This window comes from Lithobates pipiens, unplaced genomic scaffold (genome assembly GCF_037356315.1).
Source record: "Lithobates pipiens isolate NorthernLeopardFrog02 unplaced genomic scaffold, aLitPip1_a1.2 Scaffold_16, whole genome shotgun sequence".
NCBI lineage: Eukaryota > Metazoa > Chordata > Amphibia > Anura > Ranidae > Lithobates > Lithobates pipiens.
This window is the reverse complement of record NW_027507748.1, coordinates 224295289-224308652: the sequence shown is the minus strand read 5'-3', so window position 1 is coordinate 224308652 and position 13364 is coordinate 224295289. Positions and strand designations below refer to the sequence as shown.

Below are 13364 nucleotides of genomic sequence, written 5' to 3'. Positions count from 1 at the left end.
CTGGTTGGACAAAAAAAAGAAGACAAATAAGTAATGTTTGGGCAGCTTTAGTCTCTAACCCTTCTCCTAAAAAGAATTTTGATTGGCGTTTCACCTATTTCCTCATTTTTGTTTTTTGCCTTTGCATAAATTGCTGTTACAATCAAATTATTAACTTTCTGTACATAAACTAGTGGTATTCAAGCTGAGATACATGAAAGGCTCAGTTAAGTACTTGATGTAGTTCAGAACACAGAATAATAATGACCAGAGAGAAAAAAAAGTTGCTTTATTAAGTAAGTGTAGATGCCATTTCATGTAGCTAATGAAAATACTCTTATATGTACTCGGTATTTAGGGATTAACCTCCTCTTTAACACACATCAGAGCGCACTTGGCATATGCATTCCACATGTACTTTTTTTTTGTATCCCCTGCACACTTACATATTGTATTTTTTGTGCAGTGTAATAATGCACAGTATCTCATTTCTGCAGTTGAGTCCTGAAGCTGTCCACAAGGATATGGTAATTCCAATCATGAGCCAGCAGATGGCCTTCACGTTTTACCTTTCTCCAATAAATTATTTTTAGTACACTTAATTAAAGTGTTTTAGTTAGCTCTTGATCCTCAGTCAGAATTATGCATGCATTTCTAAGCGTTAATTGATGGCTGCAATTAGAGCAGCTCATCATAATTAAATGTGTACAATCTTGGTATATATGTAAATAAAATGGGATGGCTAATTGACCAAGTTGGTCTTTGTTTGCTTCAGCATTTTATATTCCATTTTGTGCAGGCAAGGAGTAGGCAAAGGATGGAAACTAGGAAAATGTAGTACCAGAGTACCCAGGAGATCTTTTACGTTAAAGTCACTTTATTTTAACCACTTCAGCTCCGGACCAATAAACACCTTAAGGACCAGAGGTCTTTTTGCAATTTCGCACTGCGCTGCTTTAACTGGTAATTGCGCGGTCATGCAATATTGCACCCAAACGAAATTTGCGTCCTTTTCTTCCCACAAATGGAGCTTTCTTTTGATGGTATTTAAGTGCCTCTGCGATTTTTTTTTTTTGCGATATAAATGGAAAAAGAGCGAAAATTTTGAAAAAAAAAGATATTTTCTTCTTTTTGTTATAAGAAAAATCGAATAAACTAAATTTTAGTCATACATTGAGGGCAAAATTTATTCAGCCACATGTCTTTAGTAAAAAAAATGTCAATAAGCGTATATTTTTTGGTTTGCGCAAAAGTTATAGCGTCTACAAACTAGAGTACATTTTCTGGAATTTACACAGCTTTTAATTTATGACTGCCGATCTCATTTCTTGAGGTGCTAAAATGGCAGGGCAGTACAAATCCCCCCCCAAATGACCCCATTTTGGAAAGTAGACACCCCAAGGAAATTGCTGATGGGTATGTTGAGCCCATTGAATATTTATTTTTTTTGTCCTAAGGGATTGAATAATGACAAAAAAAAAATAAAAAATTTTTTTTTACAAAAAGTTGTCACTAAATGATATATTGCTCACACATGCCATGGTTATATGTGGAATTGCACCCCAAAATATATTCCGCTACTTCTCCCGAGTATGGGGATACCACATGTGTGGGACTTTTTGGGAGTCTAGTCGCGCACGGCACCCCGAAAACCAATCACCACCTTCAGGATTTCTAAGGGTGCAAATTTTTGATTTAACTCCTCACTACCTATCACAGTTTCGAAGGCCATAAAATGCCAAAATAGCACAAAACCCCCCAAAATGACCCCATTTTGGAAAGTAGACACCCCAAGCTATTTACTGAGAGGCATGTTGAGTCCATGGAATATTTTATATTTTGCCACAAGTTGCGGGAATATTACAAACTTTTTTTTTTTTTGCACAAAGTTGTCACTAAATGATATATTGCTCACACATGCTATGGGCATATGTGAAATGACACCCCAAAATACATTCTGCTGCTTCTCCCGAGTATGGGGATACCACATGTGTGGGACTTTTTGGGAGTCTACTCGCGCACGGCACCCCGAAAACCAATCACCACCTTCAGGATTTCTAAGGGTGCAAATTTTTGATTTAACTCCTCACTACCTATCACAGTTTCGAAGGCCATAAAATGCCAAAATAGCACAAAACCCCCCCAAATGACCCCATTTTGGAAAGTAGACACCCCAAGCTATTTACTGAGAGGCATGTTGAGTCCATGGAATATTTTATATTTTGCCAAAAGTTGCGGGAATATTACAAACTTTTTTTTTTTTTGCACAAAGTTGTCACTAAATGATATATTGCTCACACATGCTATGGGCAGAAGTCAAATTACACCCCAAAATAAATTCTGCTGCTTCTCCCGAGTACGGGGATACCACATGTGGGGGACTTTTTGGGAGCCTAGCCACGTACGGGACCCCGAAAACCAAGCACTGCCTTCCGGATTTAAATATAAAATGCTACCAAAAAAACCTGTTAGCGATGGCAGGGATCAGGCCTGACTCTGCGATCGCTGCAGTTATGTGTTTAGTGTTTTGTAAGTGACAGTGATCAATCGATACTGCACTTGGGTGGGCTGGGCAGAGGGGCAAAACGCAGGTGCCAGCAGGTATCTGGGCTGATCCCGCTAACAATGCGTTTTTTTGGAACCCTAAACTGCTGGGGACGCTAGTATAGATCTGATCAGATCAGATATTGATCTGTTCAGATTCTATAGCACTACGGGAGGTGTATGCTTTGCGTGTGGGTGTTAGCGGTACTGGCACTAACCTAGCGCTGCCTGGGGCGACGCAGACCCTGACCCTAAAACCTAATTGATATCACCCGCCGGGTGATCAGGGGGTTAAACCTTTATTGGGTAATAAATGGCGGGTGCCCTGATGCTATAAAAAACAAACTAACCAGAGTCACCCGTAACACTTATACGGTGATCAGTGGTGAAAGGGTTAACTAGGGGCAATCAGGCGGTTCAAATTTTTATTAGGTAGTATATGGGGGTCCCTGGCGCTATATAAAAACCTGACGGGGAACCTAAATAACTAACTGGCTAACCAGCGTCACCAGTGACACTTATACTATGATCGCTGGTGAAAGGGGGTGAAAGGGTTAACTAGCAGCAATCAGGGGGTTAAAACCATTATTGGGTAGTATATCGGGGTACCTAGCGCTATAAAAACCTGGGGGTGAACCTAAAAAAATAACTAGCTACCTAGCGACTGTAGCGACACTAATGCAGCGATCAGAAAAACGATCGCTTAGTGACACTGGCAAAAGGGGGTGAAAGGGTTAACTAGCGGCAATCAGGGGGTTAAAACCATTATTGGGTAGTATATCGGGGTACCTAGCGATATAAAAACCTGGCGGTGAACCTAAAAAAATAACTAGCTACCTAGCGACACATGCAGCGATCAGAAAAATGATTGCTTAGTGACACTGGCAAAAGGGGGTGAAAGGGTTAACTCTAGGGGCAATCAGGGGGTTAAATCTTTATTGGGGGGTGATAGGGGGCTACCCTGGACCTAACACTAACTGTCCTGACAGTTTTTACTGTCACAACTGACACTGAATGCATTGATCAGTAAAGAAATGATCAATGCAATCAGTGACACTGTGACTGGGGGGGGGAGGGGGGCGGGGGGGATCGGGGGGCGATCGGGGGGGGGGGATCGGGGGGGGGGGTGTGTGTGCCTGTGTGTACCTACATGTCAGTGTAGTGTTGGTGCACACTTACTATTAGTCTTCTCCTCGTAGTCCGGTCAAAAAGACCGCCCCGAGGAGAATGACATCACTTCCTCCCCACTGTGTATTGTTTACACAGGAAGAGGAAGCTTCTCATTGGCCAGGAGCGATCCAGAGGGGGTGGCCGAAAACCAACGGCCATCCCCTCATCACGGAGCGCTCCCGGAGGGAAACGGACCGTCGTATCCAGCGGGAGGGGGTCCGATCGGACCCCCCACCCGCTGGAAGGCATTCACGTACATCTACGTGATTGTGCCTGCCTGTGCCATTGTGCTGACGTACATTGGCAATACGACGGTCCTGAAGTGGTTAAACAACTTTGTAACAAAAAAGCTGCGTCGTGTTTAACAATAGGAAGGTTTTAACATTTTTAGAGCCTTGCATTAAAAGGTTCTTTGTTCCTATCTTCTCCATTACTGTATATTAAACTGCCCATTCTTCTAGTGCAGGTTATGTTGAATAGAATAGGATAATATCTTGTTGCAGCGTGGGACCAGCCTTTTTGTTTGTTTTTTTTTTTCTTGGTTCAGCTAAGCTGTAATATTGAATACAGATTTTTTTACATTTATTTTACATATACATACACGATATATATATATATATATATATATATATATATATATATATATATATATATATATATATATATATATATATATATATTATATATTATAATATCAATTTTTTTTATATAGCGCCAATAGTTTACGCAGTGCTTTACAATGTAGAGGGGGGACAACACAATTAAAGTACTGTTCAATACAGGTGGGCCCTGCCTGTAGAGCTTACATTCTAAAGGGAGAGGGTGGTGGTACAAAAGGTAATAGATGTAGGGACTGATATGGTGGGGGGTCTTGGGGACAGTTGTTAGGTGGGTGTACGATAGGCTTCCCTGAATAAGTGAGTTTTCAGGGATCTCCTAAAGGTGGACAGGTTAGGAACTGATCAGATATACTGGAGCAGGGCGTTCCAGAGGAAGGGAGAGGCTATGGAGAAGTCCTGAAGGTGAGCATGAGAGTAACAGGGGAGGCTAGAGAGCAGGAGGTCCTGGGATGAGCCGAGGGGACGATTTGGATGATATCTGCAGATGAGGTTGGTGATGTTGTGGTTAGCATTTTAAATTTTAAACGGTGGGGTAGGGGATGCCAGTGAAGGGGGGATTTTTTTTATGTGTGTGTATGTATGTGTATATATATGTATGTATATATATATATATGTGTGTGTGTGTGTATGTATGTGTGTGTATGTATATGTATGTATGTATGTATATATATATATATATATATATATGTGACATTATGAAAGGGAGGGTGAGTGATGGATGTTATATTTCACCTGGCATGCATTCATTTATTGCTGCCATGCGTTAGGTCATATTGCCACTAACTGTTCCCTAAATGATGAACCAATGCAATGTGATAATACTTATTTGAAAAAACGCATGTCTCTCTTTGCACAGGTGGCATGTACTGCATCACAAATGTGTATGATTTCTGTTGATGGAAAGCCAGTCGCTGCTCTGCTAAATTCCAGTAGTGTGGTGACATTCGTCAAAGGTGATTTTGTAAATTCTGCAAAGTTACACCCTAGCACTGTTGGGGTGATCTTTTATACATGGCGACATACGTGACTACCAGACTGCTATGGTTGAGTTTGATACCCCTTGGGGCACTGTGACACAATCAGTGGGGGTGGTAACCTCTGACTACTTTATAAAGCCCTAGTGGGGAGAGATTTTCCCCACTTTGGGAGTTTATGGGAAAACAAAAGGAGTCCAGAAGACAGAGCTCCCCCTGCTGAGGAAACCTTGGAATTCAGAGAAGACCCCCCAAAGACAGAAGACCCCCGGAGCTGTGCAATAAACTATTTTAACCCTTGTGTGTTGTGTTTTTTTTACTTTTTTTTACAGGTGAATGGGTAGGGGTACATTGTACCCCATACTCATTCACATAGGGTGGGGGGCCAGTATTCGGGGGCCCCCTTATTAAAGGGGGCTCCCGGATTCCGATAAGACCCCCCGCCCGCAGACCCCGACAACCAATGGCCAGGGTTGTCGGGAAGAGGCCCTTGTCCTCATCAACATGGGGACAAGGTGCTTTGGGGTGGGTGGGCCGCGCGGCCCCCCCCTTCCCCAAGGCACCCCCCCATGTTGAGGGCATGCGGCCTGGTACGGCTCAGGAGGGGAAGGCGCTCGCTCGTCCCCACCCTTTCCTGCCCGGCCGGGTAGCGTGCTCGGACAAGGGTCTGATGTGGACCTGGGGGGGACCCCATGCCGATTTTTTTTTTATTTTTTTTATTTTGGCGTTGGGGTTCCCCTTTAAGTCCATACCAGGTGGCGGGGCCAGCGACGTCTTCTTCACGGGCCCCGCCCACCTGGATACGTGCTCAAAATGAGCGGACTTTCCTCTGCGTGTGTGGGCGAGTCCGTTCATTTCAAAAGTACGGCGGATAGTCCGGTGGACTTAGTACGCCGTATTAGTCCGCTGAAAAAGTGCCGTGTGTGGGCAAGTAGCCCGTTCGGGAAGTCCGCCAGATAGTCGGCTACGTGTGTACGCGGCAAAAGGCTTGAAGGAGGCCAAATACTTTGGTTACATAATGACTGCATATGGTAACAATTTAATATGTATTCTTTACTCATTGACAAATATATAAAAATAAACCAAAAACAAATGAAAACTGTGATGAAACAAGTCTCTACAAATTTATTTGTCCTTCAGGATCATCTAACCTTGTGCAATCCAACCCCGTGTGGTCTTAACAATGATACTGTTCATCCACTACTTTCTTGTGTGCAAATCTTGCATGAATAAAACTCCACGCTTCAGTGTAGATGCATGGCTCACTGGAACAAAATAACCATTTTAGTTATGAAAGGTCTAACTGCACTTGTGTCAGACACCAAAGTCGATCTCCTCCAAACCATCTCAAGCCATGTTAAATGGATAAGACCCTCAAATACTGTAAATGCTTTTTTTAAAACATTAAATGAAACCCAGAACCCAATATACACACATATGTGCTTGAGCATATTAAACCCCACCAGGTGTGTGATTATGGCAATGGATGTTTGTAGATGGCGTAGTTATAGGTGATGTTGGACTGCTTGTTCTTAATGGTTACATTTAACAAAACCAAGAATCTAGTTTTGTTTGTTATTTTTGTTTTTAAGTTTGTTTTCAATATACTGTACATTTATATAAAACTTTGAAAGGTTTTACACTGCTGATTTTTTTTTTTTATGATGGTGAATGCACAGATGATTGCAAATGTCAAAAAATAGAAATGTATTAATATTTTTTGTGTTTTTCTTCTCTCGGATTATCTTTGGCTTCTTGTAATATGCATTGTAAAGCTGTAAAATGCCTCTCTAGCAATAAAAACTTCTTTAAAAAAAAAAATGCCAGGTGATACCCAAAGAGTGGGGGCAGATGCTTTATTCAACCTTTTTAATGCTGAAATGCCATTACAGATCTGTAGATAAATGTTATTTTGTCTAATGCCATTTCCACCATAATATGTAGTATTTTTACTCAGAGGTAAGAGGTAATGGGCGGGGGAGGGAAAGTGGGACTTTAAATGAGATGTATGGATATTTACGTCTCCATCCCTGTATCAGTTTACAAAAAAGAAAAAGTTGGAACTGTACAGTTTTGCTAAAGTTGACGTCCATTGTAAGAGCCTATATGTTGTCTAAACAGTAAATAACACAACATAATAGTATATACATATGAAGATTAATGAATCATATAACTAACATATGGCAGGCCATATATATGAAAAAGACCCCTAGCATTGTAGCACATTGCATTGTGTGGCGTGGAAAAATGTCCTCCAAATTCTAAGATTACTTAAAAGAAGATAATGGGGTAAAATCAGAATTAATAAAATACATTGGTCTCCCTATATGGAACAAGGTGCATCCAGATAAGTCCGACGCGTTTCATGGTTTATACCACTCTTCGGGGGCAAGTGCATCCTTTTCTGCAAAGGGATATACATAAGTAAATGTGGTCTGATGATACCCTTATACTGGGGAAAGTAATTCGTAGGGGGAAGAAAGCATCTATCCCTTTGTATACTCACAAGTCAACTGAGTCTGGAATCTGCTAGAACCTGGGGGATTGCCTGAGGTGTCTACTCAGAGGCAAGCCTGCGGGGTCCTCAGCACATAGCACAATACTATCCAGCTTGTATCTACTGGCTGATAACTGTAATGCTTAAGATGGTAGCGGCACAAACTAAAAAAGAAAACTTTTTTTGTTCTGAGGTCTGAGTTATTGGTTCACAGCAGTCAACAGACAAATTGTTGGCTGGAAGCTAGAAGACATTCATATCTGAGGCAGTTTGAAATGAAAATAGCAAATCATTCTGTTTATTTACTGTGGTCCTTACAAAGAATTTGTCTCAGTGTGCCACTGTATCTCATGAATAGGAGACAAATGACTATGCAATGCAATGTCTCATGAATGTGCAAGAAAATAAGAATTGAGCAGTACTGCCAGTGGAATTGTTTTTATCCTCTGCTGAGTTTATCTCTATAATGTCTCTGTATCCTAGAAATGTAATAGTGTGAATATTGGATGCAAGTACATTCAAATGTTGGAGCATGTTCAAATGTAAATGTAAAAGATACGTTCACCTTTCAAGAAAAAAATAAATGCACATATTTTTGCTGAAAAATGTGAATGTATTCTTTTGGCCTACAGGAGTCTGCAAAGCATTGCACCCACGATCACTGGATTGTGGGTGAAATCTCAGGCCCCTAGGGACACATCCTACAGCTTTCTTGCTCGTACCTCTGTAGAACTGGAGGAATTGTCAGTGGACTACATGGGCTGTCATCCATTAAGAAGTACATGTCCGTCTGCCACGGTGGGATACGGGACTTGTAGTTTCTTCATTCACAGATCACTGTGAATAAATGATACGGAAGTGCAGGCAGAGCCCTGATTTTTAATGTGACAACAGCTGCGGGGAGATGAACCCCCCCCCTTCCCAGGGTGTAACGAAAGTGAATTTGGCCTTTAAGGTAAATGTAAAATTGTACATTTATCTTGCAGTATAATCACAGAAAAGTGTCTTAACATTATCGGTTTCATTTTCAGTTACTGCCTAAAATGTTCATTTTAAACTGTGTTTTGAGTATATTTAGTCTGGATTCACACCTATGCATTTCTAGTGCTCTTTGCATTCTGCATATTTGCACTACAGAACGTGTTCCATAGGAAACCATGTTAAATGGACTGCAGTGCAAATCTGCAAAATGCAAAAGCACTAAAACTGCATAGGTGTAAATACAGCCGTAATCCTTTTTTGCATGAGTTTTCCCATCGGTCTCTGCACACCAGCTGATATATTCACCCTTTCAGATCTAATGGAGTGGGCGGTGAAGGGAGCTTGGCTGGTGTTTAAAACTTCTATTCATTTCCCTTTTAGTGGCCTTGTGAATATAGAGAAACAAATGACCTGAATTCATGTATTGGCACCTGCAGCAGCTTGCAAAGGCAGTGCATTTTTACCACAGCGCGGGAAAGGCACATGAAATATATCTTTGCTGCACCATGCTCTGGTGTGAACCAGCTCTTAATGAGCTTAATGGATGCAGTGTTTTTCATTTCTTTTTTTTTTCTTTTTCTTTTCTTTTCTTTTTTTAATTATTATTAATGCATTGTTTCCTTTAGCTACTAGGAAAAAGTTGTTGGAGATAGCCCGGGCTTTTTCTGAGAGAACAAAGATGAGGAAGTCAAAGAGAAAACATTTGCTCAAACACCAAGTGTATCCTTTTATCATTTTGTAACTGTATTATGCTGTATTTTTAAAGTATATCTGCAGCCAAAACTTTTTCAAAGATTTTATTTGATATAAAATAAGGAAGAGAACCATTAACGCTCCTCTCTTTTTTTTATTTTTTTATTTTATTATTTGTGTCCTAATGAGGGACTTTCTCCCTTGCTTTCCTCCTGGTAAGAATATTGTCACTGACAGAATGTGCGTGGAAATCTTCTGTCAGGGCGCTTAATGCAATTAAAAGCTTAGCAGAGGTTCTAGCTTTCCCCAACCTTCTAATAAAATGTTCTATGCAAATCCTGTTGTGTCAATGTTCCAAAGATTTCCAGTCACTTCTAGGCCTGGTGACAATGTTGCCAATTGGGCTGTAAGTAAGGCAGGCTCTTTCAAATACGGACACAGAATAATAAAAAAAAGAAGAAAAACATGAACTGTTTTGAAGCATTCTACTGTATAAAAACTGCAACTTTTGGAGCCATTTTAAATTTGAAAAACAAATCTATGCGTTTCTTGTGGTCATGTTTTTGCATGTCTATCAATCACATTTGATAAACTGATTAAGGGCACATTAAGACCACTCCAGTGTGGTGTGCTGTAGAAATGCACTTGTTTCTGCCCGTTGTGCGCAATAGCATGTTGTGGTGCCATTCATTGTCAGTGGCAACTCAATGCATTAACTACACCTCTGACACATGCATTTCAGCATGCCATGACGTATGTTAACGCACTTGTTGAAATCATGCATTTCCAACTTTTCATACATTCTTGGGCATTTGGCGGCACATTCATTTAAAAGGGGCATGTACATATGTTAACATGAAGCACCAGAACGGAAAGGTCTCAATGGGATTTATCCACATATGCATACCAAATTTCTATGTGTATGTATGTGTTTATATGTGTGTGTGTGTGTGTGTGTGTAATATATATATTTTAGTTTCACTTATGGTTAGTGTTTGGATTTTTAAATCATAATCGCAACAGAAACTACCCAAATGACCCTGATCAAAGTTTACATACCCCAGTTCTTAATACCGTGTATTGACCCCTTTAACATCCATGACAGCTTGAAGTATTTTGTGGTGTTTGTGGATGAGGCTCTTTATCTTCTCAGATGGTAAAGCTGCACATTCCTCTTGGAAAAAAGCCTCCAGTTCCTGTAAATTCTTGGCTGTTTTGCATGAACTGCACTTTTGAGTTGTCCCCAGGTATTGAGGTCAGGAGACTGAGATGGCCACTCCAGAACCTTCACTTTATTCTGCTGTAGCCAATGACAGGTCAACTTGGCCTTCTGTTTTGGCTCATTGTTATCTTGTAATGTCCAAGTACGTCCCATGCGCTTCTTCCTGACTGATGAATGCAAATGTTCCTCCAGTATTTTTTTGATAACATACTTCATTCATCTTGCCATCAATTTTTACCAAATTTACTGTGCCTTTGTAGCTCACACATCCCCAAAACATCATCGATCCACCTCCTGTGTTTCACAGTAGGAATGGTGTACCTTTCATCATAGGCCTTGTTGACTCCTCTTCAAATGAAGCGTTTATGGTTTGTGGCCAAAAAGCTCAATTTTGGTCTCATCACTCCAAATGACTTTGTACCAGAAGGTTTGAGGCTTGTCTCTGTGCTGTTTGGCTTATTGTAAGTGGGATATTTTGTAGCATTTGCATAGTAATGGCTTAGTAATGGCGACTCAACTGGGTAGCGCATCTTTCTTCAAGTGCCTCCTTATTGTGCATCTTGAAACAGCCACACCACATGTTGTCAGAGAGTCCTGTATTTTACCTGAAGTTATTTGTGTTTTTTTTTTTATGCATCCCCAAACAATTTTTCCTGTCCGTTGTGGCTAAAATTTTAGTTGGTCTACCTCAGCGGTCATCAACCCTGTCCTCAAGGCCCACTGACAGGCCATATTTTATGTATTATGAAAGACAAAAGAACAAAAATATCGCGCTTAGGGTAAACCTAAAAGCTGCAACTACAAACCATCTAATATCAAGATATGGAAAAAATCAGAAAAAATTATATATAAAGTTGCGCTGAAATTACATGAAAGATAAAAGTGAAAAATCAAATGCAAATTATTGAGATTATAAATCAAAAAACATCCTGTGTAAAGTTCAATCAAGAAAGGAAGTCTTTTTGTAATAAGGGACTCTCTGTTTCCAAGGAAAACCAATGGATAGGAAAATCAATCCTTTTTACGAATTCAGTGTAATCTTCTTACAAATCCCAAAGCTGAAAAAAGTTTGACCCTTACCACAATGGGTGGACTCCCAGTCAATGGAGTCGTTAGCGCGAGCAGACAGCCCTCTGCGGGGTTCTTTTACGTGTAATCCGTTCCGTTGTGCTGCTAAACGCATGGATAGATGTGGATCATTCGGAAGTAATCGGCATAGATTACAACAATTCCGTACGTCCTACTTCCCTTCTCGAACACCGTAGATCGTGGTAATCCGATCTCTCTGTACGTCTGGAGTTTGTTTATGGCTCCCCAGTGAATCGTCCGATGTCAAGGTTTTTCAATACGCAAACCTGTGGTAAGACACAAACTACTCGGGCCTCTCGGCCACGAGTAGAAGGAAGGGGGAAACAAAGAAGGACTCCGATCGTGAACGTACCGTTTGGCAAGCGGTAATTTTATTAAAAATATATAAAAAAATATTTTTTTCAAACCTACAGCAGACCAAAGATATGACCGAATAGGTCCGATTCTAGAGGAAATTTTTAATATACAATAGACCAATAGACCAAAGGTATGACCGAATCGGTCTGATTCTAACAAATAAAAAAAATATATATGCATAAAAACACGGTTAAAAATAAGAACAAATATACACCCGTGCTAGGGAATATTCTAAGCGTGGTGGTATCAGCACAAACAGCCCGACATGTTTCGTAAAAACTTACATCCTCCTGGGGCACAGGTGATATGCTGATCCATCACGTTTAAATAGCGTTACGACTAAACCAAGCCTTGATTGCGTTCGAAAGAGGTGAGGGTCGACTTTCCGGCCGAACCAAGCCTCACTTACGAACAGTTACCATTTTTTCGAAGGTTATAGAAATGAATCGAATCCCTCGCCCCACAAACCATTAGTCTCGCCCAGGTCGCCATTTTCATGGAGACCAAAACACGGTCCGGGTCTGAAACGAAGCATTACGATTAAATCAAACCTCGATTGCATTCGAAAGAGGTAAAGGTCAGTATTCCGGCCGAAGCAAGCCTTACTTCCGAACGACTACCATCTTTTCGAAGGTTATAGAAATGAATCAAATCCCTAAACTCACAAACCATTGGTCCCGCCCAGGTCTCCATTTTCGTGGAGACCAAACGCGGTCCGGGTCTGGAACAAAACCTGAGCTCGAGCTCTATTTTCTTATGGATTGAACCCATACATGAACTGCACATCTGAGTAGAAAACACATATCGAAGAGTGTATGACTAATCACGTTCGAATGGCCCACGGTGTCCAGTTCATATTAGGAAACCATTTTTAAAAAAAATCTAAATAAAAGGAAGTGGTCTGTCCTCATTTAGTTCAAAAGTAAGAGGAGACAAAAAAAAAAATCTATGAAAAAAGGAACAAAAATAAACAAAAATAAATAAACCATTCCCCCGAACAGACATATTTGTATTATATATCAATTGTAATTCATACCCCTCACGCATTATCTATAAAAGCATTAATTTCTATATCTACATTGAGTCCAAAAGGCTTAAGGCTCTTAATTTTATATATCCAACTCATTTCGAGTTTTGAAATTGCCCTCTTTTTAGGGCCTCCTCTCCAGGGTAGCTGTAATTTATCGATTCCCAGGAGGCATGTTCCCCGAGGGTCACGATCATGTACTTCCAAATAA

General features: G+C 40.6%; 1 protein-coding gene across 3 annotated transcripts in view; it reads left to right on the top strand.

The window, feature by feature from the left end:
- The window catches only part of CUEDC1 (CUE domain containing 1), a 163043-nt gene that overhangs the window by 133049 nt on the left and 16630 nt on the right, over positions 1–13364 (top strand). For all 3 annotated transcript variants that reach the window (XM_077481124.1, XM_077481123.1, XM_077481125.1), the window contains one exon: positions 9392–9485. In XM_077481124.1, the coding sequence (XP_077337250.1) occupies positions 9392–9485 (94 nt within the window). The remainder of the gene's footprint in view (positions 1–9391; positions 9486–13364) is intronic.